Below are 24,947 nucleotides of genomic sequence, written 5' to 3'. Positions count from 1 at the left end.
AAATTACAAGCTTTCAAATTTATAAAAATAAAAAAATTCGCAATTTTACACATTTTTACGAATTTTATCACTAATTAGTTAATTAATATTTTAATTAGCATCTGGATCGTTGTGATTACTAAATTACAAGCTTTCAAATTTATAAAAATCAGAAAATTCGCAATTTCACTAATTTTGATGAATTTGAATGATTAGTTAGTTAATTAATTATGACCTTAATTAGCACCAGGATCATTGTGGTTGATAAATGACAAGCTTTCAAATTTATGAAAATTAAGAAATTTGCAATTTTACTAATTTTGACGAATTTGAACGACTAATTAGTTAATTAATTAAGATTTTAATTAGAATCGGGATCGTTGTGATTAATAAATGACAAGCTTTCAAATTTATAAAAATTAGAAAAATTCACAATTTTACTCATTTTTACGAATTTTAATCACTAATTAGTTAATTAATTAATATTTTAATTAGCATCTTGATCGTTGTGATTACTAAATTACAAGCTTTCAAATTAATAAAAATTAGAAAATTCACATTTTTACTAATTTTCATGAAAGTTACCAAATGTCAGCTTTTACCAACTCGACTAGGTTTTACCACTCTTCGGGCTTTTACCGTAACATATATAAGGATTTATTTTTATAGTAATTGTACATAATTGTTTGATGTCATGCTATTTTTACCTCAGAATATGGAAAAAGATTGATGACAACACCTGTAGAAAGCAAACATTCGCAACTCTGCTAACATAACCTCAAAGAACGTTTCATATAAGAGTGGGAGGCTGAAATTTATGCTTGCCCAGGGCCCGACCTTATGATGAACGGGTCTTGATTACATGAAGTGTGGTCTGCCTTCTGTGATGGGTCATGTTTTATGTTACACCATACGGATAGTCATTCGCATGACGAGAAAGCACCGAGAGAACACACGCTCTACAACGATTGCTAGGAGAACATAAGAATATTTGCAGAAGTACTATGGTCTATGTAGTACTATAGTACTACGTATAGTATACGAGATGAACTCATATCTTCTAAAATGTATGACTAAATGCCGCTACACACTATTCTGACGTGAAGTGGGACCACTCAGAGTAGTGTGTAGCGGCCTTTAGACCGATATGGTTACCAATTAGTTGATATGATTATAAACTACTCTTGCAAATCATGTACGCTCATATATGTTGATTCTCTTTCCTTAGGCGATGGTATCTACCAGCACGAAAATATGAAGTGTCTTTTATCTTGTCATTCCCAGACCGCCTAACTGCTATGTGGACTACACAAAGCGGTTATTCTGGATATTAGATAGTGAGATAGTGATCATATTAATGTGACTCGACTGTGTATTAGGCTGTAATATAAAAGTATCAGTGTGTGTGTGCGTATGAGTGCTTATGTGCGCGCTGGTGTTACGAATAAAAGCAGCCTCTTTCTCACAAAAAAAAGTGAAAAAAAAATTAATCACTCTCATATAGTAATTTATCTTCTCTCTCTTATTTGCATCTTCTAAGAAATACAACGGCAAAATGATTGTCTCGCCTACATCATCACGCTAACCTACGTCTTATTTTTGATAAATTGAGGATGAACGTCATATTGGTAAAGAATTCATACACTATCGAGGTTTTACGCGCTCTAAACATCAATAATAGCTATATCCTATGCAGGCCCGTTATTTCAACCTTTTCCGGGAGGGGGCAAAGAACATATACTCAATGTATGTATATATATACACCCGTTCTAGTATATTTTTTAAAGCCGGGGGAGGGCTCCCTTGAGGCAAGTTTAGATGGGGATACAATTTATAAGCATCCAACCCCTCGACGGCATTCTCGAGTCTGAGTGACTTTTTATATTATCAGGAAACAATACGCGAAAATATTATTTGTTTCATAATCCAGTCTTTCGTGAATCTTTTCTGAGAATGGAGACCGGATTCATTGACTCTTGTGACTACGTCATGCTCCGCATCTGAGGCGATATTTTTCATTAATTTTGATTTCTGCAAGAGGAAGGTTGAAATACTGCATATAGAGATAACGATGTGAAATTTCATATCAGAAGTGCTATTGTTAGAGCATTACATGTCTGTACGCCTGAGAGGGGCAAATTACATCAGAACTTTATGAGCATCAACAATCTGGTTGCGTTTCCAAATAATGATTGGCTATTTTAGAAATCATCAGCAAATACAGTATCGTTGTGCCTGAGTTTCAAGTCATTTCATATTTCTATGTTTTATTTGTCCAGAAAAAAGCTCTTGCTAGCTTTTTTTTTTCGAATAAGAAAACCTATGTCGTTCTCCGCCGCTGTTCATACAGTGCGTCTTCCGTACTTTGTAAAAAACTCTTGTTTGACTACAGCATTAGATGTGAAGGTACATATTTGAATTCAACATGATATAAAGTGGATTTTAACATCAATAATAATTGATAGGCACAAATTCGAAAGAGAAAGAAAGAATAGTTTGAGTGATTAAAAAAAATACAAATCTTAAAATTGTGCGAAAGAAGTTCAAAGGCAAGTGGTGAACAATGTTAAAGAAATGCACCTTACGATTATAGTGCAAAAAACCTATCTAAATATAATCGTGCGTGCGTTTTTTACTATAGATCTAGAAGTAAATGACATTTAATGACAACGACATTTTATGACAAAGGAAACTGTCTCTTATGTAGCATTCTTACTTCTGAGGTTTTGAAAACTCACTTATATATAAAGCACACATAAATATTATTGGCAAATACCAAAAAGTGTCCGGTATTTTTCTTAGTGCTTTTCAAAGACAGCAACATATAAGTTACCGTTATTGGTGCTAAAAATATGGGAACGTACACATGATCAAAGTGAAATAAATGAGTAAAAATGAAACGGTGAAACACTCACGGCCCGGTTTGACTGATGTAAGGGCCCGGAGGTTGAGTACACTGTCCTATAGCAACTGGAAACGCAGGCCGACTCATCATCCACCATTAATACGCAGTGTGACGTCAGCCAATATCTGTTCTCGATTCCATTTTTTTAACGATTTGATGTCACTTTGAACAAGGTGGAATGAAATGGGGTGTTTTAACCCTTTAAGCGGTATTTGAAAATTTTTTCTTAAAATAACTACCACATTTGAAATTGTGAAACCTTCTCAAATTGCCACTTATTTTAAGAATAATTTTTTTCCGATTGCGAGCAGATAACCGCTTTTCCCCCCAACAAGAAAATTTACTCCACCCATCGCTTTTATTTCCCGCACTAGATACAAAAACGTGTATGGCTTTCTAGGAAGAGAAATACTTTTTTTTTGAGAAAAAAATCGTTTTGTATTATTCAAACTGAGCGTATATTTCTCTTTCTCTCTTTTACGACTTATCTATTATACTATTTTACTCTTTTTTGATTTGTTTTTTTTTCTTTCTTTTCTCTCCTTTTTCCCTTCTTTTCCTTTTTTCTAGCGTGCGGTTAGGTTAGGACAACTTACCATATCTATCGCCGATTCGTCAAATTCCGAATTTCTTGCCAATCCATTATAAGCTTAGAGGTTATTGTAAAAACAGCTTCATTGCGTTTCTAGAAGACGAAATATATCGGAGTGACAGAAATAAAGCGGATCACACAGAGTTTGATGAAATATCTCGGGGTGACAGAAGTTAAGCAGATCAAGTTTGACGAGATATCTCGGGATTGCCACTGAAAGGATTAAAACAAGTTTTATTCTGTCCTCGTTGTCAAAGTTAAGACTTTTTTTTGACCGAGCTTTTTTAACCTTCACTTTAATGTGAACCGTATTGTATAAAAGTTGTTCAAGCTACTTGGCGATGACATCTTGTTGGATTTTTCAATTTGTCTACGGCCTTTTGGGTAAGAGAGGGGAAGGTTTCTTTTTTGCCGAACACCTGGTAAAATGTTAAATAGAATTTTCTCTGAATCGCTCTGAATAGGATCACTTAAATTATAACCACCCTGTACCTTCTTTGGTAACTTCTAATGTTACTTCGTTGGTGTATCGATTCGTTTTTTATCAAAGATTATAAACGCATACATAAATACTAGATTACGAAAGCACACAAACAGCAGTGTTCCTTACGGCCACCATGCTCACATTTCGTTGCCGCTCTTCCATTTGCGCCCCTGCTTCTTCCAGACTGGCAGTTCTGCTCAAAGTTTTTCGGGCATTCAATTGTGGAACTCGTCCGTATTCCATAGCTTTCCTCTCGCCACTAATATCTTTGTGAACGATACTTTGCGGAGAATGAACTGGTGCCTGGGCAGTTTGATTCGAAATGAACTCTGGGAAGCATGCGAACATACTTTGTTGCTTTTTCAGCATTTTATGTTTCGGATGTTTTGCTTTAGGTTGGAGATCCACATGTGTTGTGCCACCGCGACCACTTAAACGACCATCCCATACTGTTCCAGCTAGATGGAGGTGTTCTCTCGACCCAAATGGTGAAGATATTCTACGGAAATCTTCTAAGCTGATACCAAGGTCGTGTTTTGGTGAAGCTGAACGTAAATCCCAATAGAAGGAATCAAACGATTGTTCCCGTTTTAGATTGCCTCTCAAAATGACTCGTTGAGGAACGACGCCTCTCCATGAATGATCTGGAAGAAAAGGATAAGGAAGATGAAATCGCATATGTATATGTAGATATTAATGAGAGAGAGAGAGAGAGAAAGCATTCCATTATAATTACAGAAAATTGTTACATGTTGCGTAGGGCAGTCATAGCAAATTGCCCGATAACAACGGAATATCATTAGCTATAGAAAACTGCTCAAAGAATAATATTATGGAAAATAAACACGGTGGTTTTTGGAAAATCTTTAGTGGCGCTCACCTTCTCTTCGGCATTTGCGAGATTGACACCAGTATCGATTGGTGAGGGATAATACAAGGCTATGGTATCGCAGGAAATTTTTCTCTAATAGGGATGTTAATAAATGGAATAGCTTACCCCCGGAGGTAGTAAATTGTAACACAATTGACACGTTTAAAAAGAAATACGATAAACATGTTGGGGTAAATCGAGAAGCTCTATCCATACTTAGAATAAGACAACCATAAGTATTCTTTATGGACATTGTATAATATTTTATCATGTGTATATATTGTTTACAATTTTTGTTAATTGCATTTCTAATTGGGTTGCTGTATTTTTGAAATATATGACATCCATATTTTTATAGGCATCTTTTTCTCAGCCACCTCGTTGGGCATTTTGCCTGTTGTGGCGTTGTATTGTATTGTATATCTTGTTTAACTTGACACGTTGTATTTCGGCAATGACGAGCTCAGAGATTTTGTAAAGTTGCTTCTCAGTTTTTTTTTTTAAACATGTTTCTCTTCCCCTTTCCTCAATCTGTCAGATTAACTGCCAGTGGGTGAAGAAAGCTTTTTTCCAATTGGATAACAGAAGAAGAGAAACGGTGTTCAATGCATACTTTCATCTTCCCTTCTGAATAGTATAGCAACATGCGTACAGTTTTAATAATAGAAAGAGCTAGAGTGTTTCTCTTCCCTTAGTTTATTGTTCTCGGAGTTGGCGGGGGCGGGGCACAAAATCGGTGCAAAATCTTATTCTTGAAAAATGATGTTTCATTTCCCAGATGGTTTAGCTATTTCCACTGTGCCAATTATAATTCAGATCAGTGAAATTTGTAAAACCACGGAAAGGGTTAGGAAGGCCAGATATCTAGTAATTGCTGAAATACAACGCATCAAGTTAGGCGAAATATCTCGTAAATTCCGATTAATCAAAAAAAAAAAAGAAAAAAAAAGACGGGATTCTATTTTATTTGTCAACTTGACCACTTAATCGTTAATATATAGTCGGCCGCCGAGAGCCATTGTGAATAGACTATTAGCAAGGCGTTAATCTAGAGAATTTCAATTGGAGTGAGTTAACCAGTGGTTTTCTCTGTGTATATTAGAGTTTAAACTCCATATTGTCTATTCACCGGTAGGGAACTCACCTCCACCTTCTCGTGATTAGGTGTCGGGTGGCCTTTAGGCCAGCCAACGAAGGTGAGTGGCTCCATTCAGAACTACCATTCGCCTGACGAAACTAAGTTTCAAGAATGGCTTCGAACGAAAGCAGCTCTGCCCAGCAGCGAAAGGGAAGCGTTGGCCCAAACGCTATTAAACGAGAGGAAAAATTTGAGAAAGAAGTGGCCTTTATGGGCCACTATCCAAAGCCATTCCCCCATCTCAAAGATCAAGAAGGACGATCTCTACGCTAAGCTGAAAGAAGTCTTAGTGGAGTTGAAAGAAGTGGCGAAAATCTGTGTGACACAAGCTGATGAGATCGAGATGTTGCGGAGAGAGAGAGAAGCTATCTGACCAAGCAGATACAAGAAAACAGGACTAGAAAGAGCTCTTCAGCAGCGATGCTAAATGAGAGCGAGAAGCGACTTCAGCAACAACTGGAGGAGCTAAAGAAGAAGCTCGAGGAGAAGTGCCAAGAAGTTAGACACTGCGACGTTAGAATCGCAACCTTCATGGGGGAGAAGGCAGAAAACGAGAGAGGGAATGAGTCTTTGCGGGTTCTTATCCAAAAAAAGGATAGAACTTGCGAAGAAATCCAGCTTGAACTGGATTGTAAAACGAATGAGGCTGAGTTCTATCGTCATGAGTTGGAGATTGAGACGGGAAAACACAGAAGCTTTAGAGAAGTTGCTTAATCAATCGTTCCACGAGGAAGTGGTCGAATTGATAGCCGAGGGTGCAAGTCTGGATAGGGCAGGCGTTAAAGTACTCGATTTCTGGGAGACCAGAAAAGGAGCAATACTGGTGGAAATGGAACAAACTGAAGATGTCAAGAAGATCAAAGAAGACTTTGAACTGGACCCAGAACTTGGACTGAGGCTCAGAGTAGGAGAAACAAGGAAAAGCGACCCTAGACTCATCGTACACGACGTGGCGATGGACGTGGGAGAGACGGAGCTATGCGAGCTCATCAAGGGCATCACAGAAGTGGAATCAAGCAGGATCAAAGTGGTGACAAAGTTCATCTCATGTGCCAGAAGAGAACAAAGCTGGATTCTGGAAGCAGACGCAGGAACATACAAAGCCTCATTTCAAGAGAAGAGGTGAACATCGGTTGGCATCGATTAGAGATTATGTCCGGCCACTCCAGTGCTTTCGGTGCTAGAGAGACGGACATCAGGCTAAGCGGTGCAACAACAAGGAGTTGTGCAGAACCTGCGGAGCTAAGGACCACAAGGAAAGAGAGTTCAAAGCTGCAGTTAAATGCAGCAATTACCAAGCGCATAACGTGGCCAAGGGTACCAAAATTCCCACAGGACATAGGAGTAACTCCAGAGACTGCAGTGGCCATGAAAAAGAATTGAGAAGATTGAGGGCAAGCATCAATTACGATGAATAAAAGACAGACGTCGGGCAGGACGGACTGACAAAACTGTACATAATGTACATATATCTTAGTTTAATTATGAATTTACCCAGAATGTGTGTTACTAATATAATAAGGTGTTGTAACTTTGAGAACCTTATGTAATATGCTCAGTTCAGCTAGAAGAGGGGGTGATTCTCGAGCGATAAAAGTTGGCGGGATTGCTTGGGGATTAGCCAGGAGTTTTAAGAATAATAACACTAAAATATGATGTAGATAATTAAATTAACCTTAAAATTCCGAGTTAGGATTTCGCTTAGCCTTTTGTGCTGGGCGGGGTTGCTTTCTCGACGGACGACCACCAGAATTATCGCATATCCCAAGGGATGGATCGAGTAAACTTTCGAGCTTAATCGTTAATAAAATTTGTTACTTACCGCTCTGTTTACACGTCATATTTCACTTGAAATTAAGTTAAAATTCAGTTGACTACTAAATTACTTGAGTCTCATAAACGTTCCTTTCGTTGAATGGAAAAAAAATATTTTTCCTATTGCTAAACGGCGTAAGTTTTCATGCAATGCTTCCAAATAGGATCAGAGGAGTAGTCCTCTTTCTAAAAGGGCAGCTGTTAACACTTTCATTGAGAATATGACCAATCGTTGCATTACATTCTTCGCAGGCACGGATCCAGAGGAAGGCGATGGGAAAGGATAAAGAGCCGGATAATATGGGAAAAATTAGTCTGCCCATGAATTGCTATTGGATGGCTTCTAAGAGCTACAGCAGACAGTTGGGGATGAAAACAATACGGGACGGCAATAAGAGCCTCACAATTTGACGCCTCTCCAGGCTTTTCCGCTACAAAACGTATCGACTCGCTCAATAATTTATCTCGGTATTATTATTTTTGTTTTTCACCAATAACGAAAGTCCCGTATTGGGATCTTATCGTTAAACCATCCTCATTTGCACAATAAACGTATTGTGATTTTTTTGTTTGTTACAAATTTCAATATTCATACACCTTTTTAGACACGCGTACATCTCTGTAAATTCTGACAGCTTTCCGTATACATCTACGCAAACTACAGTTTTGTGCAAACTTTTGAATATGACAGTTTTTGTTTCTGCAGCTTGAATTATTGTGCTACTTTGAGTCCTTTTCGCAGGGTTGTGTGGGTTTTTTCAAACACTTGGTAGCAGACGGACACTTTGGAAATGCTTGTTTTCCAATTCAGAATTTATTCTCTCGTGATGCTGCTGCTCTAAATGATAAATAGATGATACAGAATGTGAAATTTTTGTTACAAGTGAAGTACCTATACGCCAACTAATATGTCGCGTCAGTTTTGGTAGACGAACTTTTTATTATCACGTGATTTCTTTTTTTATTTAATTGTGATCATCACTTATTCCCTAGGGATCAGCATGATCCGTCCAGGGAATGGGTAAGTGTTAGTAAACATCCATGTCCGAACCGGGATTCGAACCCAGACCTACACGGTGAGAGGCTAGCTCCCTAACCACTCGACTGCCAAAGGGATGTTTGTCAAGATTTTGGTGAGAAAACCAAAAATTCATTCAAGCACACACTGCTATTTACGCTATCCGTAATTTTCAAAAGTTCTTAAATGATATTGGTTGAAAATTCGAATCACACTTGAAAGAAATGCATTGTGTTTTACTTACTTGGAGTTTTCGCTTCTTCTGCTACTGGTGTTCCTGGAGGCAAATCTAATACCATGGCTTTTGTTGGGTTGTTGCATAGTTTAATTAAAGGAACAACAGTGGTGTTTGCCAAATGCAAGACCATTTGACTGATGTTCAATGCGCTCTTTATATTCAAAATAGTGAGGTGAACCCCAAGCATGCTCACTCTCAGTCCATTTGTGGTATTCCATATCTGAATCGTATTATCCTTTGAGGCTTACAAAAGAAATATAAAGACATGGTCAGACAAGAAAAAATGTCTACTAATGAGGAAATTAACTTTATTAAAACTAGTATTGTAAGTGAATACAGGGTGGGCAAAAAGTCCATAGAAAAAAACCGAGATAAAAAACGGTTTGCAGGGTTAGCATCGCTAGGTCACGGCTTTTTTTTAAGACAGGAAAAAAAACTAAAAAAACAGCCGATAGATGGTGCTGGTACGAGCGACTTCTGTGGAAATATGCAAATGAGACTGTTATAAGAACTTGCACTCCTAATCCACAACAAGTTCACCGTTGCAAACCGTGTATGTGAACAAGGATGCTGAATGCGAGGGATAAAGCTTTGTTGGTGAAGTTGTTTCACGTAAACCAGGAATCAGCGACCATTGCCTTGCGTAAATTCCGAGTTCAGAAGAATGTGAGGACAGGAAAAGGGCCTCATAAAGCTTGTTTGGCGGTTTGAGGAAACTGGAACGCTGGAGGACCGTGTAAGAGCCGGACGACTATGTTTAAGGAAGGCACGTTCGCCGCGTTGCAGCCGAAATGGAAGCGTTAGCGTCCGAATCAGCTGCAGGGACCAGCAGTGCTCGTGAAGCGCGATCGGTAGAGGCATGGCGTAAGGTACATAGGGGCAATCCTCGAACGAACTGGGTTCGAATCCGAACTGCGCCCGAAAGTCGTGCCTTTTTCCCTAAGAGACAGAGCTTGGGTCATGTCTGGTCTTGGAGCAGTGCTCGTGAAGCTGCCAGACGCTTGGGCGGGCTTACCATCATCCTCGGTAAGCAATATTCTTCATGGAATCCTTGATCTGTACCCATACAGATTGCAGTCGTGCCATGAACTTTTACCCGCAGATACCGTACAGAGGGAAGCATTTGCGAGGTGAGCTTTCTCCAAAATCGAACAGAATTCGACCTGGGTCTTTAACATCTTGGGGACAGATGAAGCTCATTTTTCGCTTCATTGTGACGTTAATACCCATAACTGTCGCATCTGGGTGACGTCTAATCCACGTGAGTACACGCAGAAACCATTGCATTCCCCAAAAGTGACAGTGTGGTGTGGGTTCACAAGTTCGTTCATCATAGGACCCTCCTTCTTTGAAACGCAGTGCCCAGTAAATGGGTGGAAAACTGCTACGGTGAATGCGCAGCGTTATTTAACACCTCTGCGCGAGGTCGTGCCATGTTTGCGTGAAAGAGATGCACTTTCTACCGTCACGTTTATGCAAGATGGAACAACTAGTTACACTGCTACTCCGGTCAAGACATTCCTGATACAGACGTTCGGGGAAGACAAAATCATTAGCAGGCGTTGCAGGTTCCCATGGCCTCCTCCGTCCCCAGTTTCACACCGGTAGACTTCTGGTTATGGGGATATTTGAAATCCCGGGTGTATCGATCTGGTCAATCCAATCTGTCGGAACTGAAAGATGCGATCGGCCGAGAGGTGTCATGTATACATCCGGACCTGCTGCACTCTGTCATTGCTGGATTTGTGACTCGCCTGCAATGTGTTATACACTGTGGCGGTGGTCATGTGGAACACATACTGCTGTAATAAACGATTTGGAGGCATTCTGTTCGTTATTTGCGTATCGTTTCTTTTCGACTTGTGTACGTCAGCGCCACCTATTAGCTGTTTTTGAGTTTTTTTTCTGTTTAAAAAAATTCCCGTGACCTAGCGCGATGATAACCCTGCAAAACATTTCTTATTTCGGTTATTTTTCCGGTTTTTATGAATTTTTAACGTTTCTACGATTTTTTTTGCCCGCCCTGTGTTTTGGTGTAAAATATCAAATTAATACGTTCTGCATTCAACCTAACGCAGGGGTTGACAAATAAAAAAACATTTAGGTTTCAGCAAAATTTGATAGATATATGCCAAGCAATTTTTTTCCCGACAAAATCAGTCAAATTAGTGCATTTTTTGTCTTCCCTAGGAATTAGGGACCCCTTTACATGTTGGCAGATACGCTGGCATGATTTCAGATAATTTTGTGCTGCCCCTCGGCTTCAATAAGGTATCATACATAAAAAAATATTAGGCGCCAATTCCAATTTTTTCGTCACCATGGTGACCTGGCGCATGAGATTCGTCCAGCTCTGGCCTAACGTGCAGAATTATACGTCATTGCACTCATATCCCTCCATTTTTCTTCATTTTTTTGTTGATGGTGATTAAAGATGACAGTTACCGATGATGACTATCTACTAGATACATAGTTCCTTTACATATTTGTTGTTATTACCTATATGAGATATAGGAGCACCTTAGAGGGGTTACAGAAGCCTTCTATACCTCCTCTGAGGGGCACACCCTAAATAGTTGGTCTAAAATAAATTGGAGATAAAATCTAATATTTTTGATTTTATCATAGTTTATTTTTGTATTATTCACACATGATTTTATTTTAATCTGATTCCGAACCTTCTCAACGGCATCATTTAAGAGATATCTCACCTTCTTAAAACTCTCTTATTTTGGAAATGGCGATCCCAGAGACGTTACTTCTCCTAAGAACATGGTTTTCATCCTCCCCAACTTGTCAGATCAACTGTTAGAGGACGGAGTTAGCTTCTGTTCACATTTTGATTTGTTGAGAGAGAGAGACGGTGCTTTTTTTTTTGAAAAAAATGTGTCTATTTCCCTTTCCTTTGGGGCAGTATATACATATAGTATAGATAATAGATAGTGTATTTCTTTTCTCTCCTCAGTGATCAGTGAAATTTATAGAACCGTGGAAACAGTGAAAAGAAAGGAAGAAAAAGCAGTTTTTACATTTCTATCACACGTAATCACATGGGGTGTTACCAATAGATCTGAGGTCTCTGCAGCCATTTTTATGGTCTTACATGCGTCACGGGAACAGAAAACACTGAGCAACCCCGTTTGCGTAGTCCAGTGGTTCTCAACCTTTTTTGACTCGCGGAGCCCTTTTCAGTATATAATTTCTATGGTGGAGCCCTGTTTGATTCGAGGAGTCCTTTTTTGTGTAAAAGTTTTATGGCGGAATCCTGTAGGTCTCTTTTTTTATTTATCTATCAAATTTACTGATTTATTTTATTTTCCTCGAGTCGCCGCGGAGCACCGGTTGAGAACCGCTGGCGTAGTCTATTCATGTACAATATTTTTCGTCTATATCATAGTTCCCCAAACTTTTTGTTACATCGCCCCCTTCTTCAGAAATTTTTTTCTCTCATCGCCCCCGACTCATAGGATCCTATGTTATTCTCGTAGCTTCTATCGCTCCCCCAGGACCATTCCATCGCCCACCAGGGGGCGATATTGTCCACTTTGAGAAACACTGATCTATATGCTGAACAGTCAAAAAACACGGTAGAATAACACTTCAGATATAATAACATTGTCGGACCTTGCTTTTAATGTCAAAAACATTTAATGCCTTTGGATGAAACGACACGTGTTTAAGCACTTTTCTTTTCACTTTTTTAGTGTTTTGACTGTCTTGTCTTTACTAATTAGTCGGTTGATAGTCATTTTTTCACAGTTCTTGACTATTTACCTGATATGGCCAGTGTGCCATCAAGAGTCAATTTAACGCAAATCACAGATTCAGTATGACCCCGAAGAGTGAAATTGTCATTTCCAGTAGTTAGATCCCAAAGTATAAGTTTGCAATCAGCGGATCCTGAAATCACTAGTGATGGACTAAAAGGAGCTACAGCTGCACACGTCACAGTACCATCGTGACCAACCAAAACCTGAAATTTCAAAAATGGTTGAAAATGATGTTTTTCATTATATAATTCTAGAATACTGAAGAGTAATACACCGAAATAATACTATGTATTTGATAGAAATTCTCCAGGCGAAGTTGAAATTTTTGTTTTCTCGCTGTTCCGGTTTTGTTTTGATTTTCGTGCATTTTAGGACAATCCGATTAGTAATACGGTTCAGAGCCTCAGTGGATTTCTATCTGATACCTTAACATTGATTTACAAAGAACGTTAATCATTGTTACTAGAGTTAGTTTCATACCAATTATCTTCATAATTATATCAAAATAGACTAATTTTTCCAAACACTTAAAAATTAGTCACTTTTACAACTATATGTTGAACAAAAAATGTTCAGACATTTAAATTCTAATGAATTGAAATAGTAAAGGATACAAATGCGTATACACAGGATAATGTATTTGAAATAAATTAGTTTGTTTTTTCTAAAAACATTCGTACACGTTTTTGTTTCTTCTTTACGTGAATACGTTTCGTGTATCTTATCATACTGGCTATATCCCCGAAAACTTTGCCGTAACGAAAATACTTTAAACGCTTATGCGTATCAGCGTTTTTGGTGTCTACAGATAGGTTTCGTTAAAACAAATCCAAATGATAACACACTGGTTCTAATCCGTTTTCGGTTCGGGTATCAGGTTAGAAGTACACTTTCGTAACAAAGCCATTTTACTTTATATCCCAGGAAGTGTCAGACGCAGATGAACGTCAGTAGTATTTGAAAATAGACTACTCTTATCACAGGATAGTAGAAATCACGAAACCCCTATAAAATGCAATGTCTTTTTTTAAGGCTCTCAGTGGCATTTACGAGATATCTTGCATAACCTGATGCTTTGTACTTCGGCAATTACGAGGTATCTCGCCTACTTAAAACCCTTTTATTTCGGCAATGACGAGCCCAGAGATCTCTGTTGAGCATGCACTTTTCTCGAACATGTTTTCTATCACCCCCAACCTGGAAGACCAACTGCCAGTGGGCTGAGTCAGCTTTTGTTAAATTTTAATAACAGAAGGGAAGAAAGAAAGTGTTTGAAACCACACATAACTTCTTTTCTTCCCGTTTGGAGGAAAGAAGATATTTTTAATTCCGTTTTTATAGGGTAGTATATCCCTTATAGGAATTTGCGCATAGTCTAAATTTAGACTATGCGCAAAGTTAGACTATGCGCTAAATTTAGACTATGTGCAAATAATAGAAAACAATAGAGTATTTCTCTTCCCCTCGGTTTATTATCCTCCGAGTTGAGGGGAAACTCTTCGTCTTGAAAAAAGATGTAACATTTTACAGAGGGTTCCACTGTGACACAGTTATAAAGCAGGTCAGTAAAATTTTAAAAACCACGGAAAGGGTTAATGGATAGATTTCTAGCAGGTGCAGAGTCAAAAGAGAGATAGCGGCACTATTTGAACACATAACAAGCATTCTTAAGAAACAAAATTTCACGTTAGGTACATAACACATACACGCACGTTTCAACGTGTACGCATTCGTTAGAAATTCCATAGAAGCATATCTACGAGCTGCAGGTGTAGTTTAGTAGTAGCAGGCGCAAAGTAAGGGATATCGATATAGGGAAAGTGTTCCATTGAGAAATCAACTCAATAAAATATCTGAGCTTGTCAATGCTGGAATAAGAGGCGAGACATCTCGTCAATGCCGATTAGAGGATTAAGGAAAATCGAATAATACTTTTTATAAGTGTTAATACGTCTTATGGTTAGGGTATCATTGACAAAAAATTTCAGGAAGTATGTACAAGATGAAGATAAATCTCGTCGAGATAAGTCCCACTATATCCGTTTACATGAAAATACAGTCGAACTTGGTTAATTCGAAGTCCAAATTCACCGGAAAAACTTCGAATTGTCCAAAATTCTAATTATTCAATTAATCTATCCCGAATCCGTAAAATTACTACAAATTGCAACTTTATCATCAACATTCACATAGGATAATAATTATCAATTATTAAATCGAGAAGCTATCCATTCTTAGAATAAGACAACCATAAGTATTCTTTATGGGCGTTGTATAATATTTTATCATGTGTATATATTGTTTATAATTTGTGTTAATTGCATTTTTAATTGGGTTGCTGTATTTTTGAAATATATGACAACCGTATTTTTATGGGCATCTTTTTATCAGCCACCTCGTTGGGCATTTTGTCTGTTGTGGCGTTGTATTTGTATTTGTAAATTTTATCATCAGTTAAGAAACTTTTTCCAAATTTTAATAATTTATAATTATAATAATTGGTCTTAACTGCTACATTATTCCACTGTCCTGGAATCAGCATCATTGCAAGATTTCTTGACTATGCTCAAGGCCTGATTTCCTTAAACAGTTCATGATCATCCGTTATGAAACTATTTCCCAAATTTTGCTTATCATTCTTATGCTGTCAAGGAAATATACTTTCATTAACGTATAACACAATCGGAACTTTTCGATATTTGCTTTTACGACGACAGAAAGATTCAGATTTTGAATTTATACCTCGATCTACACGTTGAAAAACATAACTGGCATTAAGTGATATGGAGATGGGTCAGTTGCACTGGAAAGTAGGCGTGGCTACCTAATTGCACTGCTTCACTCTTGTTATCCATGTCCCAATTGCACCGGACGCGCTCACTTAAATATTAACCCTCTAAATTTCAAAATTAGTCATTGATCATTTTTGTCGCACCACAGTCATTTTCTGCACGAGAGGGCTAATTGGTCCTACAATTTATTGCCGATTCCGAACGGCGGGCTTGTTTTTTATACTCATCGAGAGGTTGGTGCGTAACTCCTTGATGGGGGACTACCTGCGGTAGCAATTTTTTGCTGTGGTCATGTCGCCGTTTCTGGCAAAATTAGATTATTGAAAAAAAAATGCACACTGGTATCAATGAAACAAATTAAAATTGCTCTACATGTCGACTTTTAGTGATCTTGTTGTTAACTTGTTGTTTCTTTTTCATAATAAATGAAATTTTTAAATTGAGATTCTTCGTTCGAAAAGGCTGCACATCATCACCTACATTCGAGTGGTTTGTGGTTACTTTTTTTACAAGCAAAAGTGATGAAAACACCATTTCGCAAAGGAGTAGCGACTAGTACAAGTGTTTGCAAAGTTGTCTTCTCTAGCTTTGGAAATGGTTCCAACTGAGCACATGGAAATAGTTCTAAATAGGAGTTTTGAAATTCCATTTAGATACGTGCGCTGGCTCTCGCATTTCAGTAAAATAATTTTTTACTAAATTACCATCATTCATTATAAGATGAAAAATAAATGCATCCGAAATCGCTACCAGAAAAAGAAACGTTTGAAAAAGCAATCTGAAAACTGCATATAAATAGAGGCGTATTTAACGGTGTTTGCACCGGGTGCGCGCACTGGACCCCGACTTCTGAAGGGTCCGCAAAATCTTAGACTTAACACTTTTTCTAATTTTATGGGGGTCCAATACAGTATTTTCTTCTGCTCTTGGAGCCTCAACTGACCTCAATTCACCTTTGCGTATAAGTGTGTTTTTCAAATCCTTTGAAATGACAAACTGTATATAAATATTGGGGTGTTCAAATTCGCGCAACACATTTCTGAGTGCGAAAGGTAAAAAAATGAGGTGCTAAAATGATAGGTATGATTCACATTTTTCAAATGAAAAATTCAATATTTTGTATCATTTCAATTTTCAGGAATGCAATCAGCCATCACATGCTAAATTATTTGTTCTACATCTCGCACCCCCAAAAATGCTTTCCCGGTGGTACCCCTGGTTAAGAAACCACTGGTCTAGTACATACTTCTTTTAACACCATCTACTATAGATAAGATAAGGTTCAGTGAATTTTACTTAGCTCCCTCCTATGCAACTCACCCAATAGCGGAGTCCAATGCAATTGACCGTCGCATTTGATTGACAGGTTTTACGAGCAGTGCAACTGACCCTCGTCCAAGTAATACACATTCTCGATGCACTCCAGCTGAACAATGGTAAAATGAAATTAAATTATGAAGAGGAAAAAAAAAAGAGTAGAGGAAACAGAGTTTTCAAACATTGATTTATCTTTAAAAATTTGTTGTTTAACAAATTGATCGAGAAAAGCAAAGTCTGAATTCTTGTAGAATTTTTCCAAACTTAATTTTCTCATACAAAAATCACGATCTCCAACTTCGAATTCTAGAAAAAAATTGAATTAAATAAGAAATTTTTACATTGAATTAGATAGAAAACTCGGAGTTCGTAAGTTTGAATTAATCAAAATTTGAATTAACCAAGTTCTACCAGTTCTACCGTATTTCTTTATTTATAGTTACCAGACTAAACAGCTACATTGTAACGAAATTTAAAAGACGTGTTCACGTTCAACCTTGTCGCCGTGTTAATGACGTATCGTCCACCTATAATTGTTTTTTTTTTTCAATTTGACGTAACAAACTTTGTTTACCTGTGTCAGCTTACCAGTTCCAACTTCCCAGACTTTTAAAGACATGTCGTTTGACCCAGTAATTATAGTTTGACAATCATAAGTTACGGTGTAACAAGTAATGGCATCACTATGACTAACAGATTTTTCAGAATCCATATCAGTTACTGACCAGAACTTCAAACTGGAATAATAAAGCAACACAAGTAGTGAAATAACAATTAAAATTGACATTCAATAAAATTTAAAAATTAACAGTAGAAAGAAAAAAGTATTTTCATTACATAAATATGTGTGCAAACTACAGAGAAAGATGCGCGTAATATTTTGTCAGTTTTTATACATGCTAATAAAACTTACATAAATGCACATTCTACATACATTCCTTTCAGATAAAGTCATTACGTTCGATCAAAACTGTTAAACGGGTGCGAACTGGAGCGAGACTGCAAAAAAAACCCCGAAATTCAAGTTTTTTACCAATCCATGTCGAGTTTCACGTTGCATCACTTGCAGTATCGCTCCAGTATGCAACTTGCCTTAGGTCGAACACGTAAAGTGAGGCGACCACGAGGTACGGGAGTGCATAACAGAGACTAACGGCAAAAACAATTGTATTGGCTTGTTCTACACCGCACGTACTCCAGGAGCGAGAAAAAGAAGAGAAAGAAGCCACTCAACGACGTGCGCGACTTGAACAATTCTGTTTGTTTTCACCTCGATCTGCTGAATTTCGCTATCTGCTGATATTGGTTCGTTTCTTCCCTTTTTCTTTCCCTCTTCTGCGGAGGGATTATCATCGTCGCATCCTTACATTTCAGAACCCCTCAGGCCATTTTCTCTATCTTCTTCCTCTTTTAGTATGCGCGGCCATCACTTCCTCCACCACATATGTATTTTTTTCTTACTAGTCCTTTTATTCTTGAAACTGTATCTCTTCGCAGCCTAAGACAGGATGCACAGTGGAGCGATACTATAAGTGATGCTACTTGCAACTTGACACGCTTGGTCAAAACTTGAAATTCAGGTTTCTCACCAATCAACAACGGCACCGACTTGCAGAATCGGAAACCAGTTCGTACCCTTTAGACGTGTATGCAAGTAAATAAATTATTGAAATCATTCAGAGTCAACTATTCAACTATCCAGAGAGTGTGCATTTACCGATAAGAGATGGTCCACATGGCTCCCACATACTGGAACAGGGCCCCTAGGCTGGAACCTTTGAAGGGAACCGGGTCCCCTCTATAGTTAATTTATAGCGTGAAAAAACAAAAAATGACCAGAATCGTCCTGGTCCCAGGGCTGGAGTCCCGTCAGCCCCACCCCTGTGGGGGTCATGCAGATGCTGGTCCATTAAATATAATTGAAATCAATAAGTAAGAAATTTATTTTCTGCAATGGCTGGGTAATACTCCCTTCACCCAATCTGAAAAGCAAGAAGTCGCGTCGTGTCGGAGTGCAGGGTGCAAAGAAATGTCCTTAGACGCCCTTTAACCTCTGAACTAGAGGCGTATTAAGGGGGCTAAGTGGGATATAGCCCAAGGCCGCAACTTCAGAGGGCAGAAAGTTTAAAAATCGGTAGTCGAGAACAATAAATTATAACGAGAGAAGGGTCCCAAGATTTAAATAGCCCGCATGAGGCAAAGCCATAAATACTCTGCTTTGTGAACCGTTGATCTATCGTTATAAATAGTAGTAAAATGACTATGCACTGTCAGAGATCAGCAGAAAAGTTTTTAATGAAAACATATTCTATGTTTATAATCGATATATTCATCGAGACATCACACATTGAATCGTTCAATATTAAGAGGAGTCTCCTGGAACATCACGTTTGTCAAAATGCGCATGCGCGGCAGGCTAATTTGAATGCCAGTTGACTTCCATTACCCAGGGCCGCAACTAGATGCTTGGTCAGCCAGGATAAGCACGCATTTTGGCCCCCCTTATCATGTTGAAGGAGGGTTAAACCCTCGTAGTTGTAGCCCTGCCATTACACACCATTCTATCGTGTTTTCCCCCGTGGTTGCTAATACGTTTTTTCTAATCTCGTTTGATTTAATTAATTTATGCAATGATTAATCCTTTAAATGATTTAATCCTTTTGCGAGGATCAATCGAAAACTGAGTTGTTCTTATAAATAGAGGATCTTCCCATGGCCTCCCACATCCTGTAGCAGGGCCTCTAGGCCGGGATTCTTTACGCCCCCCCCCCCCGACCAGACTTTCCACGGTCCCTTCTATAGTTAATTTATAGCGTGGGAAAGCAAAAAATGATGAGAATTGTTCCGGCCCCATGGCTAGAGCCCTGTGCCCCATCCATGTAGGGGCCATGGATCTCCCAGTAGTTAGATTTCTGTGATTTTTACACTTTGTGATAATTTGCAAAGTCAACGCGACCAGAGGAAGCGCATGTTGATATGTAAGGGTCGGTTTACACGTTTTCCAACCCAGTGATATTTTTTAGAGCATCGAAGGACGCACCGGATGGTCCGGCTTGGCTATTATTCATTGATTCATCCAAATCGATCCACACACATTTGTTTGCTTGCATCAATCAAATTCCTTATTGGATATATTTTCATAATAAGTCATCGAAACAGATTATACTGTTTCAATCGAATCACCGTAACAGTCGCAGCTCACAAAAAAAGGGCAGCGGTTCTCACAACTTTTCGGTTCGCGGCTCCCTTGTCCAGTCATTGATTATCCACAGTTCCTTAGAATGGGCTAGAAAAGTTCCACATCAAAGCACTGACCGTTATCGCCAGCTCATCGCGAAGCCCCTATTCCTGTTTTCCCGAAATTCGGGGCTGACAGGGCTCCAGTCGGTGGTCTCGGGACGATTCTTATCATTTTTTAAATTTTTACACTATAAATTCACTATACAGGGGCTCGTAAAAAAAAATCTGTAGGGGGCGCAAAGATACCAGCATAAGGATGTGAGGGAGAGGGAAGTGTGCTTGCCCCGAGGAGCCACGACGCAAAGTGTTGGCTGGTATACAGAAATCCAAATGAAAAGGACGCTCTTAAGCCAGATTAACGCTCTATGGAGGGCGCTAATCGGGGCTCATCTAGTACTGTTTGGTATGTGATAAAAATCATACAATTTAAAGTATCTCCACTAATATTTAACTTTGACGCATAAAACCCCCCTTTCTTGTTGGACTCATTATATGCCGGACAAAAGCTTTCTTATCGGAATTTTTAGTAGGGTATGAAAAATTTATTTTCGTATTTTATAAAACAACCTTTGTAAAATAAATAACTAGGAGGAGCATATTACGCGACAATATACGGAAATTAGATAGCATTTATGTAACAGAATAAGATCTCAAATAATAACAGATAATACCAAAATGCAGTGCCATACTATGATCTCTAAGACAAAACTTATATCGAATTATCAAATTTGCACAAATGAAGAAATAAAAAAAGAGAAATAATAAAAAATATAAAAATAGCTTCTCCCAAATTGTCCGTGAGGTAGTAAACTTATTCTACACTGAAAATCAATTTAGCAATGAAAATATAACATAAATCATTTAGTTTTTGACTTTGTTGAAAAAATGTATTACGAAATGATTATGACAAATGCATTGTAATTAGATATGAAAAGTATAAAAAAGAAAAAAAATCGTATAAAACATATTCGAATTTCTAACCCTGTAGACCTGCTGGAAGGACGTTCAAGTCCCTCGAGGTCACAAAGTTTATGTTTTATACGTTTATATGTCTGTATCTATGTATATGTTTGTGCTTTATTCTAATTAAAAAATAAATAAATAAGTGTGACATATATGAGATGTATGTCATGCTCAAGGCTGGAACTAGATTGGGTAAAGGAGGCAACTGCCCTCGGGCGGCAAACTTAACAAGGCGGCAAATTTTAGAAAAGAACAAAAATACCGTTATAAAATCATCAAATTTTGCAGTGGTGTTGGTGGCAAGATAATGTTTGCCCCCCCCCCCAAAAAAAAATCTTGGTTTCGGCCTGTTCATGTGGATAATTTTTCTAACTAGAGAGTAGGAAAAACTACAAACTTTTATATGTTTTATTATTTTTTATATTTTTTATATTATATATTTATTAAATTACTACAAACAAAATTATTGTTAATCCTAGAGTAGATGGAAGAAATACATTCGGCTGGAAAATGGCTCCAGGAGAAATGAAGAAATACATTCTCTCTCACTTCTATCAAGATTCTTCATTGGTAACCCTGTAAACCCCGGACATTTCTTCCTCTCTCTTAACCACAGAGTAATAATTTATATTCTTAGTCTATGCTCTTAACTCTCTCTTCAACATTATCTATTTTTATTTTCTCCCTTCTTATGGTTTGGTTAGTAAAATATATATAGTGTTATGCAGGGTGTGAACGTGACATGTTCCGCCAAATGAAAGGGGGTGATAGACGAACCCAAGTTGGACATGAAACAACCTACCAAACCCGTCTTATCTCGAACCGTTTTCGAGTTATGGTAATTAATCGATTATGGAAAAAAATTGCGTCAAGTTTGAAGAAAACCGATTGCGTGAGCCAAAAAAACTGGTTCACCTGCCTAATATCGTGTAGGGCCCCCGCGAGCACGCAGAAGTGCCGCAACACAACGTGGCATGGACTCGACTAATGTCTGAAGTAGTGCTGGAGGTAATTGACACCATGAATCCTGCAGGGCTGTCCATAAATCCGTAGGAGTAAGAGGGGGTGAAGATCTCTTCTGAACAGCACGTTGCAAGGCATCCCAGATATGTTCAATAATGTTCATGTCTGGGGATTTAGGTGGCCAGCGGAAGTGTCTAAAGTGAGAAGAGTGTTCCTGGAGCCACTTTGTAGCAATTGTGGACGTGTGGGGTGTCGCATTGTCCTGCTGAAATTGTCCAAGTCCGTCGGAATGCACAATGGACATGAATGGGTGCAGGTGATCAGATAGGATGCTTACGTACCTGTCACCTGTCAGAGTCGTATCTAGACGTATCAGAGGTCCCATATCACGCCAACTGCACACGCCCCATACCATTACAGAGCCTCCACCAGCTTGAACAGTCCCCTGTTAACATGTAGGGTCCACGGATTCATGAGGTTGTCTCCATACCCGTACACGTCCATCAGCTCGAAGCAATTGGAACCGAGACTCGTCAGACCAGGCAACGTGTTTCCAGTCCTCAACAGTCCAATGTCGGTCCCAGGCGAGGCGTAAAGCTTTGTGTCGTGCAGTCATCAAGGGTACACGAGTGGGCCTTCGGCTCCGAAAACCCATATCGATGGTGCTTCGTTGAATGGTTCGCACGCTGACACTTGTTGATGGCCCAGCATTGAAATCTGCAGCAATTTGCGGAAGGATTGCACGTCTGTCCCGTTCTTGCATGATCTTTTTCCGGCCGCAGCGATGTCGTAGATTTAATTTTTTATCGGATTCCCGATATTCACGGTACACTCGTGAAATGGTCGTACGTGAAAATCCAAATTTCATCGCTACCTCGGAGATGCTATGTCCCATCTCTCGTGCGCCGACTATAACACCACGTTCAAACTCACTTAAATCTCGATAACCTGCCATTGTAGCAGATATCCGATCTAACAACTATGCCAGACACTTGTTGTGTTATATAGGCATTGCCGACCGCAGCGCCGTACTCTGATTGGTTCCATATCTCCACAGGTTTGCATACGCATGCCTTTACCAGTTTTTTTGGCTCTTCAGTTTATATGTTACTGTTAGGGCTGGTGCGATTAATCAATTAATCGGGTCGGTTAATCGACTGATTCTTAATCGCAGTTGAAAATCTTAGTTGAGTTAATCGACTCGATCAATCCGATCAAAATTCAATTAAAATTTTTATTAAAGTTTTGTAATTTAACTTGATTTATTTGACTAAACCGATTAAAAATATCTTAAATTATGTTATACATAACACTTCAGAAAAGTGACCAGATTTAAAAATATTTGAATCAATATTTTAATCAAATTGATGAAAAAACACAAATCAATTTAACTAAAACCAGTGATGATTTTTAAAATTACCCGATCAAAAAACAAACAAACAAGATCCAAGTTATGAAATTCCAGGATATCACAAGCATGTTCAGCATATCGTCTCCATTATGCCAGAGACATAAATGTGCAAACTTTCACTTTTGGGTTTATAAACTGATTGTTCCGCTTATTTCACCAAGTTTTGCCACAAACCCAAATGTGTATCCCCTATTGAAACACCTTTTATAAAATATTTTAGGAGAACAACTTTCATAGAGCATTCAAAAGTCGTTTTCCAAGTTGCATATTCATGTTTCTGGTAAAGAAGAACGATATTAAAATAGCTTCAAAAGCGGGCGGCCTGTATTTCTTAATATAGTTCTATATTCGTTTACATCCATTCAGTGGATAGATGCGTGAAATGAATAGAATATATTTTCATAGAGAATATTTTTTTTTTCAATTAATACAGTCGACGCTCGTTATAATGACACCTCACGTTATAGCGACCATTCCATTACAACGATCTGCACGATAAGTCCCAAATGTTTTCATAGGACTACCACCACATATGTTTTATTTTCGATATAAAGATCCTCCCAATATAACGTCCATTTTCGGCGGAACAAAGGGGTCGTTATATCGAGCGTCGACTGTAGTAACCAACACAACGTTTGCTATGAATGAATAGCATTTCAAAATATTCGATTAAAATTCGATTAATTGATTAAAAGTTTTTGATTAACCAGTTGAAAATTTTAATGATTTCCAGCCTTATTTACTGTGTTCAAAAGTAATAAACCGGTGGTTATGCATAATCATTAGGGCTCGGATTTTTATGACCTAAAGATGAAACGTCGTTGCTGATCGGTTAAAAAACTTGAAATTTATGTTTTTTAACCTATCAGCAACGACGTTTCACCTTTTGGTTATAAAAATCTGAGCCCTAATATTCACAAATCGTCTCGATAAAGAAAGTTTGATTAAATTTCACATTATTTCTTACTTTTACCGACGGTTATGCATAATTTTCAAATAAAGTTGGAAAGTCTGATAAATATGAAAACATTTATAACCTTTGTTCTCTTCATTAAAAACCAATTTATTATTTTTAATTAATAATCCGTACATGATAAGTGCACTACACATATTTTGCTACAAAAATAAGTTTTAAATTTTAACTTATAAAATTAATGTTTCTATCTCCTTCTCTCTCTCTCACGATTTTAAAATAATTGTGAAGAAGATAGAAACATTCATAACAACATTATCGGTCTTGTAATGTTGGCTTACTTCACACTATTCGAATTACTATTCTGGACCATAGTTATGTTCAGTTAATTAAGTAGTTAATTCACGCGATTTATCATATTTAACATTACGAGAGAGAGAGAGAGCTTGGGATTTAACATAACCTTAGTTGAATATGATAAATTCTCTGTTTATGACCAAAACTTAATAAGTTAGAAATTAAGTTCGAAAATTGATAA

At 38.0% G+C, this 24,947-nt stretch overlaps 1 protein-coding gene across 1 annotated transcript in view; it reads right to left on the bottom strand.

The window, feature by feature from the left end:
• Positions 1-575: 575 nt before the first annotated feature.
• The window catches only part of LOC149080545 (protein qui-1-like), a 149,618-nt gene continuing 125,246 nt past the window's right edge, over positions 576-24,947 (bottom strand). The window contains exons 22-25 of the mRNA XM_089239645.1: positions 17,494-17,656; positions 12,815-13,013; positions 9,047-9,283; positions 576-4,604 (exon numbers count right to left, since the gene is read on the bottom strand). Coding sequence (XP_089095771.1) covers positions 4,054-4,604; positions 9,047-9,283; positions 12,815-13,013; positions 17,494-17,656 — 1,150 coding nt within the window. The 3' untranslated portion in view covers positions 576-4,053. The remainder of the gene's footprint in view (positions 4,605-9,046; positions 9,284-12,814; positions 13,014-17,493; positions 17,657-24,947) is intronic.

This window comes from Pholcus phalangioides, unplaced genomic scaffold (assembly GCF_987345545.1).
Source record: "Pholcus phalangioides strain wild (caught in Gottingen) unplaced genomic scaffold, Ppha-v1.0 ptg000011l_1, whole genome shotgun sequence".
NCBI classification, from domain to species: Eukaryota; Metazoa; Arthropoda; class Arachnida; order Araneae; family Pholcidae; genus Pholcus; species Pholcus phalangioides.
The sequence above is the reverse complement of the archived record's forward strand: the minus strand, read 5'-3'. Positions and strand labels throughout refer to the sequence as shown.